The sequence below is a fragment of the Sciurus vulgaris genome (assembly GCF_902686455.1).
Source record: "Sciurus vulgaris genome assembly, chromosome: 9".
Classification (NCBI taxonomy): Eukaryota; Metazoa; Chordata; class Mammalia; order Rodentia; family Sciuridae; genus Sciurus; species Sciurus vulgaris.
In genome coordinates this window covers 77,735,441-77,753,863 of record NC_136469.1, presented here as the reverse complement: position 1 = coordinate 77,753,863, position 18,423 = coordinate 77,735,441, and the positions used below count along the sequence as shown (strand labels likewise).

The 18,423-nt window shown below is 46.3% G+C and overlaps 1 protein-coding gene across 1 annotated transcript in view; it reads right to left on the bottom strand.

Moving 5' to 3' along the window:
* The window catches only part of SCD5 (stearoyl-CoA desaturase 5), a 148,566-nt gene extending 130,471 nt beyond the window's left edge, over nt 1-18,095 (bottom strand). The window contains exon 1 of the mRNA XM_079153333.1: nt 17,591-18,095. Coding sequence (XP_079009459.1) covers nt 17,591-17,822 — 232 coding nt within the window. The 5' untranslated portion in view covers nt 17,823-18,095. The remainder of the gene's footprint in view (nt 1-17,590) is intronic.
* Nucleotides 18,096-18,423: the final 328 nt, after the last annotated feature.

The following is an 18,423-nucleotide window of genomic DNA, read 5'->3' as shown; positions in this document are numbered from 1 at the left end:
CTGCTGCAGGAGGCCTGTGAAAAAAAAAGCCCTGGAGCAGAACCCGGACACAGAACCCCTGCTCCAAATGCTGGGACAGCTGAGGGTAAACTGAAGGTTTTATAAAGCCTGTCCTTAAAGTAATTTCTAACTGGGAGTGGTGGGGCACTCCTGTAATCCCAGTGGGAGGCTGAGGCAGAAGGACCATGAGTTCAAAGCCAGCCTCAGCAACTTAGTGAAGCTGTAAGCAACCTAGTGAGACGCTGTCTCAAAATAAAAAATACAAAGGGCTGGGATGTGACTCAGTGGTTAAACGCCCTTGGGTTCAATCCCTGGTACCAATAAATAAATGAAATACAAAAATGGGCTGGAGATGTGGCTCAATGGTTAAGTGCTCCCAGTTTCAATTCCCAGTAACCACCCCCACCCCCCCCACCCCCCCACCCCCCCACCCCCGCCGAAAAAAGAAAAATCATTTCCCATTGGTTACTTACTTTCTGCCATGGGTCATGTAAGGCTGGCCCTGTCCAACCTATAACACTCCTGAATTATTTTGTAAGTACATCTTTCCCACTGGTCTCTGAATTTAGGGATTACAGACCACTAATGAGATTAAGATGTGCAGACAATGAAGAATCATGAAAAGCAGCTTCCAGAAATGATTCGGCCAGGGGGTCAGATTTTTGTCAAGGCAACAATAGATCCTATAGGCAGAGGCACAATATTGTCATGCCTTGGTAAATAATACCTGAGTGCCACCAGAGCAAGGGTGTCTAAGCCTACATCTCTTCATGGGCCAAGGAGAGAGACTGACACTCATCCTTGGTACTTCCACCTAGAGGGGTAATGGGAATATCATCAGAGTTTGGCCACCAGGAACTCCAAAGGCCAATGCTATCCCAATCCACTCTCACTCAGAGTTGCTCACACATCTAGTTCTCAGATCACTCCTTTGTAGAAAGTTAGAGCCTTCGGGCAGTATCACCTAAGGGTGTCTGACAGGGCTCAGGAATCAGAAGGGTCTTTGTGCAAACCCTGACTTCCCTTACCAGTTTGGTGACCTTTGGTAACTGAATCCTAACTGCCACTCTGATTCCTCCAGCACAAAATGTAAACAAATGTCCACAGTCTCTTATCTAAAATCTCAAGTCAAATGTGCTTCGAAGTTGAGAACTTTTCCAGTTTTAGAAAGGTAATGCTGTGCACATGCTCCAAAGTCATGTCCACCGTGAGTCTGCCATCAAACAATTTAACAGGAAAATTACACCAACTAGTAAAATAGGTCAGGTCAAATTTTGCCACCAAACAAATTCACTGAGTTTTTACTATAAATTAGTTATGAAATTATTGTTTTCCAAGTCTTACTGTTGTTCATACTGTAATTAAGATACTGTGGCCCTATGACATCTTCACAGAGCTATTGTTGAGTGGATTAAGAGTTACAACCCCAAAAGCATTAAGTATGATGCCTTAAGTAGGAAGCACCAAAATGTTTAGGACATTTTTAGCCACCAATTCTCCTGCAGAGTCCACAACCTATGACCAGAATGTGCTGTTACGTCTGTTTTCTCCTGATGGTTCTGTTTGGAGGACATGCACTTAGCTCTGTCCACAGGCAGCCTCAGCCATGTTCTTCCTCTGGCCTTACCTGCCTACTTCTGTCCTGATGTGACAGATAATTGGCCTAGGTCCATTCTCTCCTTCTAGAGCAGTGGTCAACCAACAGGCCTCATAGAAGACCTGATAGTTAAATGTTTGGTTGGTCAGTTGATCTAACTGTCTTAATGGACTCTGGGGTGGACCAGTTGTCCTTCCTGACTTTGTGGCATTTCTTGCTCATGGATGGTCAATTGACTGTTCCTTCCTACAAGTTGAGGGTGATGGAGGTCTTTTTCAGGGTCAGAATGATACTCTGCTTACGTGTGTATTCTCAGCATCTGGCCCACACTGGGACCATGTTCATAAAAGTGTGGGAAATGGAATTTAATTAGACATCTAAATCTCTTAGCCTGCCTGTCTCCAAGCAGGTGCAAAAAAGCATATTCCAAAAGGGCTCCCTCCAGGCTCCTGAATCTGAGCACAGACAAAAACAGCAATATGCACATTCAGTGTCATCACAACAGTGCCTGGAGAACTTCTTTTGCATCTTAAAATACTTTATCTTTTTCATAAACCCAATTAATATCTACTAGAAATGGCCCTGGCTAGGGAGAGACTTGGGGGATTAATTAGCACTTTAGCTATTCAGCAAAGATTTATCTGAGTCCAAAAATCTCTCCCTCCAACCTTGAGAACTGCAGACACACCTGGCTACCCCGGAGCCCAGTTGGGCCCTCTGCCTCTCCAGAGGCCTGCTGCTCTTACAGTCAGGGGCCGTGTGACACAGGGCCAAGGGGCTGCTTTGCTTTTATCACTTTGCATTGCTTCTTCTCCAGGAAGATTCCAGTTGACAGAAGCAGGTCCTGGCTGTTTGGAAGGCTCTCTGCCCACCTCTTTGCCTTGCTTGCACATAGCTGAATGACAGCAACTCTCCTGAGGAAAGCTAAATGAGCCTCAAGATCTCAAAAAGATCTAGTGATGGCCTGAGAACCACTCAGGTTAAATGAAAAAAGCACTTGGAAGCGCATCTCCTTCCCAGATGAGGGAGGGGACAATTCTACAGCACAAGGAATGATGCTGTGGTTTCAGTATGTCCCTAAAGTTCATGTGTTGGAAACTTGATCCCCAGGCATGATGTAGGAGGCAGAGCCTAATGGGAGGCATCTGGGTGGTGGGCACTTCCCTCCAAAGTGGATTAATGCTATGGGTTCCTTAAAAAAGGGTGCGTTCCTCCACCACCTGCTATGTAATGGAAGAACAAGAAACCTCTCCCATGCCGACCCCTTGAACTGTGAGCCAATACATCTGTGTTAATCAAGGTTTACCTCATGTCAGGTATTCTCTTGTTGCTGCACAAAACCGGCCTAAGATAGGTACTGCCCTGAGTGAGGGTGATCACTGCCCTTCGCCAGCCTGCAGGCCAGGAAAACCACCTATGTTCCGTGACCACCGTTTATAGGATACGGGTTAGGACTAACCTCTCCCACCACCCCTTGATTATATATAACATCTAGAGCCATTCGTGCCCATTCCTGGAGTCTTCCTGACCATTTTCATTTGTCAGTGGGTCAGAAAAGTCACTAAGGATGTTCCTGTATTGGATGGCAGAGAAGTCTGGTTCCAAGATGCCACGAATAAACACTTTATCACAAGCAGAATACACTATGTTTCTCGTCTACCAAGAAGGGGGCCAAGCTAGAAAAGTGCCTGCTCTCCTCCAAATTTTGTGAAGTCCCCCTAGAGAGGGGCTCTCAGAGACAGGCACATGCCTCTAATCCCAATGACATTTCCCTGACATTTCAGGTAAACTAACAATCACAGAACTATTCTGAATTCAGGGTTGTACAGGAGGACACAGCATTTCTCCCAAGCCACCAGCCCCTGGGATGGAGTGCCACCCAACCCCTCTGGGTACAAGAACCACCTGCAGCCTATTAAAATGCAGAGTCCAGGGTCTGACCTCAGAGAGTTGGGTTCTGGAGGTCGGGGTGAACCTTGAATCTGCGCTCAAGAAGCAACTCACTGAAATGATCCAGTGCAGAGAGTCAGCAGACCTCGCTGAGGCAAACTGACTGACAGCTGATCCCTGCTCCTGGGTTTCTGTGCCTCAACACTTTTAGATACAGTCTCTCAAAGCTCTTTTCCCCAGGGACTAGGGGCAGTTAGTAAAGGAAAGGCTGCTCCCAGGTTTTCCATATGGATCATGTAGCCAGAATCCCCTCGACCAAGGTATTTATGGATCCAGTTTCTAGAATTTGCTTCAACCTAATCTGAAAGAGGGGAAAAAAGCTACTAAAGAACACTACTAGGACACTTGATGACATTTGAGTAACCACTAAGGCTTAGGAAATATCAAGGTTATAGTTCCTGATTTGGGTAACTGTACTGTGGTTATGTTCTTGTTCTTAGGAAATATACATTGAGATATTTAGAGATAAAAGGGGAGAGTGCTTCCAACTTGTTCTCAAATGGTCCAGAAAAAGTTAATGTACATTCACGTATGTATATAAGAACATGGAAAAAATGATAAAGCAAATGAAGCAAGATGTAAATGGTGAAACTGGGCTGAAAGTTCCTAGTACCATTTTTATAATTATTCTGAGTCTAAAATTATGTATCAAAGTAAAAAATTGCAAAAAAAAAAGAAAAAAAAAAAAAAAACCAAGATAAGCAAGGATGGGAGGAGTAAGATTATTCTCTTTTGTATGGGCTTGGAACTTTCTTGAATTAAAAAAAAAATTACCTGTACCAAGCCTCAGGTGTTGTTTGAGTGACCCTGACCCTGAGCTATCTGGTGGGCCCAGACACCATTTACCACTTATGGAAAAATGAATTGTGAGTTAGGAGTACCACCTGACTAATAGCACCTTCCTCATCTGTCCTCTTACCTCCCAACACCACAAGAAAGTAACTTTACAATGTTATTTTTTCTGATGATAGAATTAATGTCAATTCTCTCAGACAGGGAAATCTTATGCAACGGCAATTATAAATAAAAATTACAATCACCTTTTCTTTTTTGGGTGCTGGGGATCAAACCCAGGGCCTTGTGCTTACAAGGCAAGCACTCTACCAACTGAGCTATCTCCCCAGCCCCTATAATCACCTTTTAAATAAACATTGCTTCTACCACAAAAGGAGTTTCTTCTAGGACAAGCGAGTCACCTAAAGCCCTTGAATTTTCTTTTCTTTTTCTTTTTTCTTTTCTGTTTGTTTGGTTTTTTTTTTTGTTTTTGTTTGTTGTTTTTTGTTTTTTTGTATCAGGGATTGAACCCAGGGGTGTTTAACCACTAAACCATATCCCCACCTGTAATGAGACAAGGAAATAATAGGAATTACTATAGTTGTGTGTTATGTAGAAATAATAAGCTGTATTTGGTATTTGCCTGGACTTGTAAAACTAAAATACAGGCACCTGGTGACAAGCTTGCTGTGGCAGGATGACACTCCTGAACAATGCCGATATGAACCTTTATCTATGATTTGAGTGGTGGCTCCTAGTCTAGTCGTGTTCTGGTCTTTATCAATGAAGGCCAGAGCATGACTGGGCTAAAAACCACTACTTAAACCCCTGGACTTTTGGAGCAAACTGTCAGCAGCACCATGACCAGAGGACTCCATATGGCTCTGCCTCTTGACTGCCCCAGCTGCTGTCCACACTATCACTGATTGCTGATCCATCATTGTCACCCTGACCACCTCTCCTGCAACAACGACTGCCATTCCAGCCTCTGGCTTATCGGACACCCAAGGACATCCAAAGACATCCGAAGAGCTAAAAGAGGCTACAGCTGAGAAGAATTCCCTCGGTCTTATTGACTGGCTTCTTGACTAAGAGACCCTGCATTGAGTAAGTCCATGGGGACTGGACTCTAGATGAATAAGGGAGTGAGCCTTCAATGTATTTGTGATTTGCTATTATTAGGAATTTTATGTTGAGTGTGCATTGCATGAATAAAATTCACTTGTTGGAACCAAACTTGATTCCTCTCTTACTCATTGCTGGCGACACCAGCCCTTTTAATTTTTTATTTTAAGACACGGTTTCACTCGGTGGCTTACAGCCTTGCTAAGTTGCTGAGGTTGGCCTCAAACCTACAATCCTCCTGTCTCAGTGTCCCAAACTGTTGGGATTACAGATGTGTGCCGTTGTGCCTGGCTAAGCCCCAGAATTGCGATTGGGCTCCAATACCTTTCCTCACACAGTATGGGGATATCAATTTAGACTGGAATGACGGATTTATTTTCTTTTAAGTTCTCATATTTAACTAGAACTGTGAATGGGATAGAAGCTAAAGATTACATCGATTATACAACAAGAGAATGAATATGCAGAGTGATATGAAAAACATTTGACAACCCACAAAGCACCAACCAATCAAAACCAATCAGAACAGATGTAGATTTAAGCCCTGCAGCTGAGCCCGGCATTGACCCTCTAGCTTGGGATTGTTGGGGAGTCCATGAGTAGCAGAAAAGGTAGCAGCAACTTGTTATTTCAATATTTTAATCATTAGTAGAACCACAGTGGCACATGTTGATTGAATATAAGCTCTGTGCCCAAGGGAATATTAACTTCAATAACTGCTTATTCTAGCTCTCAAAGAAGCACTGCCAAGCTAGTTCATATCTATCTACTTTATACCCAGATGGTGTGACTTAACTTGCCCCAGATCTGCAGACGGAGTTACAGGACATGATTATATGCCTACTCTGGCATATTTCGAACTGAAGGCAATTGAAAAGAAGCAGATATATTAAAAACAAACAAAAAGAAACCTACCTCTCTACCATTCCCTTATTTGCCTAAAAGCAGGACGTAAATTTACAAGGGCTAGTGTCCCCCGCTCCACCTGCTACCAAGAAGAACAAAGGTTGATCAAAGTTAGGCCCCTCTCAGCCTGGAGACCCACAAAATCAACTTATCGAGGCTTACTAACTAGCCTTTATCTATTTGCCTCCCTACAATCAGAGTCCTTTTCCTTTGCCTTGTTGCTTCTCTAAAAATGTATCCTTCTCTGCTGAAGATGCTCTATCCTGAATTCAAAGCCACCTCTTTGAGAACTACCCATTCCCTGTGTATCTCCCAAGTACACATATGAAGGCCAATAAAGTTCTGTTCATCATTGTTTGTTAATCAGTCTTTTGGTGGAGGGCCCTGTCCCAACTAAGAACTATGAAGGGTAGAAATAAAATTACTTTTTCCTTCTTTTGTAGGAAAGACCCTGAAGTAATGCGAATGGAGCTCAAAAATGTTAATGGCTCCCACAATGGGCCCTATTCACATTGCTAATAAGTATCTCCTTTTGATTATAGTGACTCCAGGGCACAGCAAATGCTTTGGGGACACTTAAAGTGAGTCACACATTAAGAACAGAGACCACTTTCATTAAAACCATCTCAAAATCTTCTTATGAACATACTTAGGAGAGGAGTGAACCGAAGAACTTCTCCATGAAACACTTAAGTTTCAGAAATTAATTTCTAATTTCATGCATGGAAAGGATAAGAGTATTTTCCATCTTCTACCCCTGCCCAAAGAACAATAGCTAGTTACAGTACTTGGGGGAAAACAGTAGTTGTTTCTTTGAGTATAAAAGATAGAACAGGAGAGACCTGGTTCTTTGTTTGTTTGTTTGTTTTGCGGTGCTGGGGATCGAACCCAGGGCTTTGTGCTTGCAAGGCAAGCAAGCACTCTACCAAGTGAGCTATCTCCCCAGCCCCTCTTTGTTTTCTTACACAATGCCTGACCCAGAGCCATAAGCAATTAATTGCTTGCTTGATAAATGCTTTTGATGAGGAGAATGCTATTAGAGGTGGCCTGGTCCATTTAGCTCCCAGATTGTGTTCATAAGCCATCCTCCCTTCAAAGAACTAAGCTATAACCAGCGCAGCCCCAATACCAAGTATATGATGATATCCATGTGCTAGACAATGATAGAGGAAGAAAACGCATTTAAACCTGACTTTCAAATCTCTATTCTTGTCTCATTTCATTTCCAAGTTCATTGATATTTGATTTTTCTTCTCTCATTTCAGAGGTGATATTAGGAATCTTCCACCCTAGGAGACCCAACCACCACCCAGAGCAACGACCATTAAGCACTTACCTTAAGTAGGCAATTTACATGCATATCTGACTCAAAGGTTTTACACGATTACATTACATTTCTGCTCTGTACATCTTCCTGAATGTTCACTTTCAAAAATGGTTTCCATACTCTGTCTAAAAGCTATTGTTCTGTTTTCCTCATCACATAGCACCTTCCCTCTTGGTAATACACTTCGTTCTTAGATTATGTAAATAAAAAGCACTTGCTGGGTGGGGTTAAGTGAGGAGGCACTGGACTTTTAACTGCCCTTAAGTAAAATCTAAGGCAAGAGGACAGAAAGTTGTGGCTCAGTGGTGGAGCACTGGCCTAGTGTATGTAGGCCCTAGATTCGATCCTCTGCACCACATGAAAATAAATAAATAAAACAAAGGTATGTATCCATCTACAACTACAAAAGATTTAAATTAAAAAAAAAAAAAAAAGAACAGAAATCTGGCTGTGACTTCATCAGTGAGGTTCTGTGTCACATGAAAAATGAACAATCATAAAATCAACAGTCTGGGGAAAAGTGTGTTCCCAAAGCCAAGAACACATTCTAAGCCAGTCACAGTGGCACATGCCTGTAATCCCAGCAGCTCAGGAGGCTGAAGCAGGAAGATCACAAGCTCAAAGCCAGCCTCAGCTAAAAGGGAGGCAGTAAGCAACTCAGTGAGAACCTGTCTCTAAATAAAGTACAAAATAGGGCTGGGGATGTAGCTCAGGGGTCAAGAGCCCCCCCCCCCCCAAAAAAAAAAAAAAAACTACATTCTAAGTCACTGGGTTTTCTGTCTTTTTAATTCAGTTCCAGAAACCCTACTCCAAGGGTAGTTAAGAATTCCCTGTGCCCAGAGTCACATTCCCCACCTCCACACTCAACCCACTCTGACCCATCACCCCTCATCAAAGCCCTGAGGAGCATAGAGAAATGCAAGCTTCCTCAGAGGCCAAGGTTATTCACAGGGTGGACAGGTACAAAGGTGCATGCAGATCTCCAGGGCACTGAGGAAGGGGCCTCCCTCTCCCCATCCTTCCCCCGAAACCAAACAGTTCTCCGGGGTGGGGGGGGGGCATCATTTTTAAAGTTAAGGGATCAAATGCAAATTCCCTTAGGCCCCACGGTGACTTAGACTCATTCATTTATCCCTTGATCCATCCACTCCACTCTGCATGTTGGGCATCTGTGTTAGGTTGGGGCAGAGCTGCTCTGGAGGAACTTGGAGCCTCAGGAGAAAGCAGACATTTACCACTCACCATGATGACCGCAAGACCCCAGACAAGCATAAGAGGTCAGTGGCAAAAGGCAGAAAACACTGAAACGTAAGTCCTGGGAACTAAAGCCTCTCCAGACAGAGGCGGTGCACCCCAGGGGAAGGAAGGAAGAAGAGGTGTGGTCTGTACCAGCAGCCATGTCTGCCTTTTCCCTCCAGCAGAGCCTGGAGTTTGTTTGTCTCTTTGCCCACCCTTCATGTGACTCGGTGGTTGCTAGGGTCTGCATGAATTTGTCTAATTTCAAGTGTTGGAATCCTTACCCCTAAGGTGGTAGAAGTCAGAGGTGGGGCCTTTGAGAGGTGATTACACCATAAGGACGGTACCCCCATGGGATGGAATTAGTGCCCTTATAAAAGAAGACCCAGAGACACATGCCCTTTCCACCATGTGTGGACGCAGAGAGAAGGTGCCATTCTTGGAATCCGGAAGTGGGCCCTCACTAGGCACCCATCTACAGCCTCCCCAGTCTGGGACCTCCCGGCCTCTAGTACCCTGAGAAACAAATCTGTGGTTCAAAAGTTCTGTTACAGGCAGCCTGATGGACTAGGACAGCAGCCAGTCCTGATCAGGCTGAACGGACCACCAGAATCCATTCCCTTGCCAATGACTGCTTTAATAAGGGACACGTGACCCAATCCTGGCAAGTGAGACTTGAGGGGACATCAGTGGTGAAGCGACAAGGAAAAGATTTTTACTCTGTGATAAAGCAAGAAGGGGCAGCCTCTCTCTTCTTCCCTAGGATAGTGTCGTAACTCCACGGAACTCTGACAGTCATCTTGTAACCACACGGAAAACTAAATGCAAAAAGACCACCAAAGCGGGAAAGAAAACTGCTCTTTTATGCCATTGCTGGGTCCTCCCATTAGTGCCCCGCCTTAGAATTTCTTATTGGTGAAATGAGAAATCTTCTTTATCATATAAGCCACTGAAGCGGAATTTTGTGATATCTACAGCCAAAAGTCAAATATTTTATCCCAACTAATAAAATCTGCTTCTCAAATTTGTGGAAAGCCAGCCTAACCCCCAGGCTCATACTGTTACCAGTTCATCTGTTAAATAGACATGCGAAAGTCCCAAAGACAAGGTCTCCTTATTATTTTCCTCTGTTATCTGTGCATGAAAATAAAATTAATTTTCTAGCCGATGAATTAAACATTGCTGCTGCTGCTGCTGCTGCTGCTGCTGCTGCTGGTGATTGAAAGACTAGCAACGGCCTTTTGTTGGTTAGAGAAGCAGGATCCTGACATGTTCTAAAATAAGCTACAAGGAGTCAAAAGTGTAGGAGGGGAAGCAAAGGAGACGAGACCATTAAAAGGAAAATTGCAAAATCCCACTCAAGTCCTGCTTCTCTAAATTGCCAGTTTGTGGCCACAGGGTACTTCTCTAATCATAGCTTGTTGATGAGCCCCTGGAGATACTGTTAAAATGCAGCTATTGATTCAATAGGTCAGGGATAAAATCTGAGATTCACTATTTAGGAAAGCTCTCAGGTAATGCTGATGCTGCTGGCCCAAAGACCACACTTAGAGTAGCAGGGCTCTTAAGGCTCAGGTGGCTGCAGCTGGGGGGGGTGGGGGGGGTGTGCCTGGATGTTTGTTCTGAAGATCTAGGATGCTTCACAGAGAAGCCTGCAGTCTGTGGGAACCCAGAGCCCTCAAACCTTCCTTTATAAATCTCAGACCATGCAGTGGCCCTAACACCCACAGAAATGGGGAGCGGAAGTAGAAGAGAGGACCCCTGAAATGCAGGCAGGTGAGAAGCAGCTGCTTTAAGGCCAGTTCTAGGGTAGAAGTGAAGTAGGAATGGAACCGGCCCCCTCCACATACGTACACAGGTATCTTTTAGAGGCCCCTCAGCCAGCCGGCCCCAGCTTCCCGAAGACTCCCCTCAGTTCCCACGTCCTCCAGCAGCAGCTTTGTGCTGTGAAACCTACGCTGACTTGGCGGATATTGCCTGTACACCTGCCAGCTCACCTGCCTCACAATGGCAGCAATGAATGGCTGGGTAATAAATATTGTTAAATAAGGAAACTAAATAATGCCTATCAGCCTAGTTGTGCATCAGAAACACCTAAAAAAAATTAAAATGTCTTTTTTTTTTTTTTTTTTTTAAGTCAGGGTATCACTCTGGGAGATTCAGATTCAGTAGGGTGGATAGGGGCCCAAACATCTGAAAATTTTAAAAACTACTGAAGTGATTCTGATGAACATTCATTTTTTTAAAAAATATTTTTAGTTGTAGATAGACACAATATCTTTATTTTATTTTTACGCAGTGCTGTGAATCAAACCCAGTGCCTCTACATGTTAAGCAAGCGCTCTACCACTGAGCCACAACCCCAGCCCCCGAACAGTCATTTTTGACAACCGCCAGAATGGAAAAACAAGCTGGGCATGGTGGCTCATGCCCAGCAACCCAGAAGACTGAGGCAGGACCACTGCAAGTTTTAGGCCAGCCTCAGCAACCTAGCGGCAATCCCAGCCAGAGTAAAGAAGGAAGAAAAGCAAATAAAAAGCATCCCAATTAGAAAGGAAGAGGTAGCTTGGTGTGCACACCTGTAATCCCAGACACTCAGAAGGCAGAGGCAGCAGGACAACAGTTCAAGGCCAGCCTGGGCAACTTAGTGAGACCCTGCCTCAAAAGATAAAAAAGGTCTAGGGCATGGATCAATAGTAGCTTGCCTAGCAGCATGTGCAAGCTCCTGAGTTCAATCCCCAGTACTAAAAAAAAAAAGAAGAGAGAGAGAGAGAGAGAATGAATTATGAATTAGTGGACGTGAATTTGTGAACCCAGGGCCTTGCACACGCTAAGCATATAGGACTGCGAGGCTCTCTCATGGCCATTCACACATATAATAAACAAACAACAGTGTTTATGAGGGAGGCAGCTGGCCCTGTTGAGGCCCCCAATCCACTGCCAAAAGAAATAAAACCTGAGACAAACCGCCTTTGAGCATGACCTGGGCCACCTGACCACCAGGGGTCTTTCTTCATCCCCAGTGCGCTGGTCTGAACAGGTCTCAGCCGGCAAAGGAAGAGCTCAACAGAGGGACTAAGCGGAGGAAAGCACCAAGGCAGTCAGCGAATGAAGCGGCGAGGGCTGGCTGACTCTGCACTGGCCAAGCCTCTGCTGCAGTTGCTTCATTTCGTTCCAGTGGCAGACCTACGCCATTTGTGCTGTTACGATCCTCAATGCAAACTGAAGTCACCAGGAAGAGAGATGAGAGGATGAGTAATTTGCCCAAGCCTACACGGGCGAGAGGGGTAGGGCTTTGGACCTAGACCCTTTATTTGAGGTTCCATACCCATTTTTTTTTTTTTTTTTTTTCTGTGTCAGGGATGAACCCAGGGCCTTGTCCATGCTAGGCAAGCATTCCACCTGAGCTACACACCCAGCCACAAAGTCTATATTCTTTATACCCCAAGGTTGTTGGCACTTCCAATGAAACATAGGACAGAAGGACAGGTAGACTGCATGGCAGAGATTACAGAATGTCAAAATGTCAAAATGTCAAAATGTTCAAGGAAAACGCCTCCCAAACACATTTGCTTTTGTAAATTCTTAAAAAACCCACCAAGGAGGCTGGAGATGTAGCTCAGTGGTAGACCACTTGCTTAGCATGTGTGAGACCTTCAGTTCAACTGCCAGCACTGGAAAAGAAATAAAATAAATAAATAAAGCACCATGGCTGTTGTCACCCTTTTGTAACACTGGCTTTTTCTAAGTGATCATTATAAAATTAGGCAAGACACAAAAGTAGATAAAGTGAGAACTAAAGCATTGTAGCACAGTCATATCAAATATTAAAAGCTGTGTCTCACATTTGAATCACAAGTATTCAAACCCCCCACCCATCCCTTGGGAGATAATAAAGAGTAGAGAGCACCGAGTGTCTACTCTCTGCCAAGCCCTTTAACATACCCCCCTGTCGGTTCAGTATTACTATTTCCATTTTACAAATGAGGAAACCAAGGCTCACAAATTATAAAGGGCAAGTCTGAAGTTGAACTAATTGGCAATGCCAGGATTCCAGCCCTGGTTTCCACTCTGCAGCTCGATTTCTAGTTTTATGATCATGGTACAAACTGCAGTGACCTTGACCAGTTTTGGAAAAAAACTGAGTTAATAATGTTACACTTGCTGGACTGTTTAGCCAGCAAAAAGCACTCTATTCTCTCTAGTTTTGCTCCAGTCCAGTCTGGGTAAGCTCTTAGTCTTGCCCATTTATTAAAAATGCAGGAGTTGCAACAACCCTGGGCTGGGATTACGGAGTTTAAAAGGAAGGGAGGGTCATTCAGTTTTTTAGTTTTGGGTTTTTGAATACTTTATTTCAGTATCACAGATTTGTTTCCCAATAATGGCTCAAGGGGATGGAAGGGGAAAAAAACAGGTCAAAACTGAGATTCAGAAAAATAATTTGGCCCTGTTTCTACAGCAATCATTACCGACTATGTTCCAGAATCCCCAAAGACAGGGTCAAAGACCAGATGAGGTGTCAGAGGAACAAAAACAGATTCCTAGCTGCAAAATGGTGATGTTTTGAAGGAAAATAGAGAGGAAAAACGAGGAGGGCATAAAGGAGGGAGGAAGTACAGAAAAAGGATAGGTGCTCATCTCTCCTTGGGATTTTGAGAAAGAGCCCTTATCTTCAAAGCCAAAATAAGAGACACAATGAAGCCAAGTTCTATGCCAATTTATGGGACTGCAGGAAGGCCTTTTATTCTTCTATTAAGGAAAAAGATCCAGTATTAGAACCAGTGATAATAACAGCAGCTCATAATTACTTAACACCAACCAAGGTCCAGGTACTATACTAAGTGAGTTACATATATTAGCTAATTTAATTCTCACAACTTTATGAACAAGTATCATTGATACACCCATTTTTCAGGTGAGAAACAGGTTCAGAGATGTTAATTTATCCAAGGCCATGCAAGAACCACAGGAATGCCCGCTCAGATCTGCCCCTCTGCTAAGCCTTACTCACTCTAGAACACCTGGAGGCAAGACAGAAGTAAATTGGCATACATTCTTGGAGCACCCTGAGGGCCTTCATGGAAAAGAAGCATAACCCAACAAAGACAGCAGGACCAACAAGACATCGGCCCCAGCTGTGGTAGTTAGGTTACCTAATGCCTGACAGGAGACAGCTCATCTTTGGGCAATTCTCCAAATCTGCATGTTGGACCACCAAGCTTCTCCTGACTCCCCTCCCTGATGCTGCCCTTAATCTCTGCTTCTCAGCTCCCTTGCCATAGGATGGACTCAGGATGGACCAGATACAGAAAGGGCCCTGGAGAATCCCACATCTGCCTTCACAATAGTCACGTTTGTGCCATGGCAGGATAGAAGGAGGATGGCTGATCCATTCAAGGGACAAGGGTAAATTACTACTTTGCAACTGAAGTTGCCTTTTTGAGGGGGAAAAAAAAAATGTCACATGGCACACATTTAGGGGGCTCTGATGACATTTAGGGAGAAACCAGAAAAGGTCCTGATGTTTCTGGGAGTCAACAGTCAGATTCCTGGAGACAATCAGGGAACGGTTCGATTGGGCCCTAGGGCTTTTATCTCAATACCATGACTGCTGATCATCACTCCCAGCTCAATATTCAGGGCATTGTCTAATTGTCCCTTTGACCAGGAACCCTCAAAGCTGGTACTTTTGTGACCTCAAACCTTCAGGTTACTCTCAGTGGAGTTTGTTTTCTGTCCCTGAAATGAATAAACTCATCCCTGAGGACTTGTGAAGACCAAAAGCATTCTGTTCTGACAGGCTGCCCTCTCAGGAAAATGGGAAGAGCAGAAGGAAAAACAAACTGCTCTGACCCCAAGGAGGCTGGGGGTGAGGATCAGGCTGTGCAGGAGATGGATAGAAGTACTTGATGGATCTTTCATGGACGACATTTTCCACCATGTAAATCACTCCCTTCACACTGTACACCTAACACATCCCTTGAGGGGTACACTGCATGGATGTCTCTTGTTTCAGGCAACCTCACTTGGGGTGGAGGGTGGCAAGCGATGGAGGAGCAAGCCTATTTCCTTGACAACTCAGGTCCCTGAGTGGATGAGCAGCCCACTGGGGCAAGAACTCAGCCTTAGGCCAGGCACTGTGTTGGACATCTGTAATCCCAGCAGCTCAGGAGGCTGAGGCAGGAGGAAAGAGAGTTCAAAGTCAACATCAGCAACTTAGTGAAGGCCCTAAGCAACTCAGCAAGACCCTGCCTCTAAATAAAAGACAAAAAAGGGCTGGGGATGAGGTTCAGTAGTTAAGTGCCCCTGGGTTCAAACCCCAGTACCAAAAAAAAAAGAAAGACAGAAAAACACAAACTCAGCCCTAATGTTATACAGAAGCAGTGAGGGACGTATAGGCAAAGGCGGGGGTAGATTTGTGGATCAAAACACGAGGGTTTTCACTGAAAATAACTGTAAGGCAACCAACAGTCCTCTGGTCCTTCTGATTGTCTGAGAGTCTAGACATTATCACAACTGATCCTAGCTGCAATATGATTGTATGATTGTCCCTCATCCTGGCCCCCCACCATGGGTCAGATAAGCTCCATTATTTGAAATATTTCTAAGTCACAATTTTGGGCACTGAAGGTAAGGAAAGGAAGAAGCAAGGTTTAGAGAACAGAGCTAACAGAGAGTGGCAGAGGTACAGGATGGGGTTTGGCAACATCACCTGCAAAAGGGAAACTAGATTCCTGCAGTGTGTTGCCTTCTCTGAGGCAGTTAGAGGAGTTGGGGGCCAACGGAGGGGCCCTCTGGTCAAGGTCTTTCAGAACAAATATTCAGTCTTCACCACTAAAAACAGTCTGGGACAGGGCAGAGGTGACATGGCAAACCCGAGGAGGGCCTGGTCCTGTGGCTCCTGGCAGAACGCCAGGGTCCTGAGGTTCAGAGGTTGTAAGAGTGGAGTCTGTGAGTCCCATGGAGCTCCAGGCATGTAAGATAATATTTTAAGTGCTCATTTCTTGAGCGCGTTCTAAACGCTGAAGCTATTAAAGATAAGGCCCTGTCCCCTAGAGGCAAGTGGGCTCTGCAGTTCAATGCCCAGCCCGGCTTCTGAAAGCTGAGGGAACCAGGACCTGGATGGAGCCTCCAGGCAGCAGAGCCTTTGGTTGGCAATGGGAGAGTGTCTATTAAGCAATGACTGAACATCATACCATGCTGTCACTTAGAGATAAAGGTAGACAGAATTATACCGTTTAAGAAGAACAATGGTGAAAACCACAAGGAATTGAGAAGGCACAATGAAGGGAGAGGGATGAGACGGGGGATTACCCGAGCTCTGGGGGGACTTTAAAGGCTTTAGGGATTCCCTAAGAGCTGGCTTCTGTCACCATCCCTCAACATTATGTTTACTCCCTGAGCCACACCCCCCTTTAAGAGGTATCCAATTCTGGATGGGTTTGCTTCCAAGATCAGGGACTGCAGGGCTTCAAGGGAAGGCTTGGAACCCCAGTGACCCTATTTTGTACATATGCATCTGCAGCTGGATCTATGTCGAATAAGCGGCCTTGAAGAAAGAGGTCTTCTGTTTTTGCCTCTTCCCCTCTAGAAATAAAAGTAGGTTGTGCTTCTCCTGTCCCAGTTCCTTACAGATCAGGGAAACCAGAGTTAAAGGGCTTCTTGGGTTACCTCTTCCAAGTCTCAGTCCAGTATATCAATGTCTGTGCCTTTTGTTTTGGTTACTGCAGTTTTGGTGACAGAAGCCTAAATCAGTCTTGGGCTAGGAAGGCCTGCTAGGTGGTTCAGAAACTGGGATCCTGTAGCACAGGCACAGAGACCCTGGGGCCTCTGGAGAGGTGGTGCTCTGCTCCTGGGATCCCTTCCCTGTGGTGGGAGGTGTAAGAAAGGAGGATGGCCCGAAAGCCACAGGTGCACTCACAGATGCAGGACAGACCTGCACTGGCCAGATACAGAAAGCGCCTGGAGAGAACTCGACTCTGCCACTGTCAGAGGAGGTTGGTGCTGGGACAGAGCTCTCTCTCGCCACCGGCTCCTTTGCTTAGAGAAACTTCTGGGTATGGAGAACAGCAAGTGGGCATTGCAAGATCACGGAACAGGCAGGGAGAGGGGCCTCGAAGAGACAGGAAAGGGACGGTTTTCTTCCATCTAATGCGCGAAAACCAAAATCAACCCTGCGCCAGGTCTCTTCCCGCTCCCTCTTACCTTTCTTTTTATTAACTCGGCTCCGAGGTCTGTGACCCGCCAAGGGAGACCAGAAGTTGAAACACGGCAGATGGAACCCTGGGACCAGGACAGCCACACTACCACCCGCTGTCCTCGCTCCACGGAGCCATGTCCTCGCTCCACGCAGCCTGTACCTATCCTCTCTCTCTGCTCCCCTGGCGCACAGCGGTGGCGGGCAGGGCTGGGTCCCTCAGGATCTCCATAAGGAGCCAGCAAATACGCTTATTTAGACTGACAGCGGAGGGGGGAGCAAAAGTTGAAAATGCCTGGACAGAAATACCTGCCCGTCCGAAAGGGCACAGAACTGGATCCCTAGGGGACCAGGGCGCGTAGGGAAGCCAAGCGGACAACCAGGGAGCTCCACACCGCCGGTGGCCGAGCGGCGACCTCGCGCGCCAGGTGGGGCCCCTCCCTGAGCCTGGAGCGTAGAGGGCTCCGGCGGCACTTACCCCAGAGCAGAGTGAGAGGCTTGGCTTTAGGGATGAGCACCAAGGAGTAAACGGCTCCCAAGTGAAGCAGGCTCATCAGGACCACGTTCCTCCAGACGATGTTCAGCCGCTGCTCACGCGCGCCGGGCCTCTCCTGGCGATCGCCGTACGCCAAGCCTTCGAGCTCAGCACGGACTTCCTCCTTGGCATCGCAGAAGGGAACCTTTCCCGCGTCGGTGGCCGGGCCTGGCATGGCTGGGGAAAGGTGGGCGCTGGCAGCAGCTGTGCGCGGAGCTAGTGGGTACGGTGGGGGCTCCTGCCTTTTAGCTGGATTCTCAGCACCTCGAGTCCCCGCCCTCCCAGCCCTTCCCTCTTATTCAGGCGTTCAGCGTAGCCCAAGAATGCCAGTCCTGGCGGCTGGCATCTGTTGCTGGCGTATTACCCGTGCAGCTGTCGAGCTCAACTCAGCTGCGAGGAAGAGGAGGCGGGAGCGAGGGGCGGGTGGAGGAGCCGAGCAGGGGCGGAAAGCGCGGGGTGAGAGGGAGGGAGCGCTCACAGGGAGCCAGCGGAGAAAGACCTGCATAGCTACAGCCAATCAGCACTGCCCGTGGGCTCTTAAAGAGAAAGGACCCCGTAGGTTCCCTCTGCCTAGGCTCCGCAGGAACTACCCCGGAGCCCCCTGGACCGGGAGTTGGAAGCTCCCGCCTGGGGTGCGGGTGAGATGGGGCTCCCGGGACAGGGAGCCTGCAGCATGGCTCTCAGAGTGGCTCACAGCACTGCTGTTAGTTCGTGTGTGTTTTTCTCTGGACTCCAAGAATACCGTTTCTAGATGACCCCCCCGTCCTCCCTTTCCC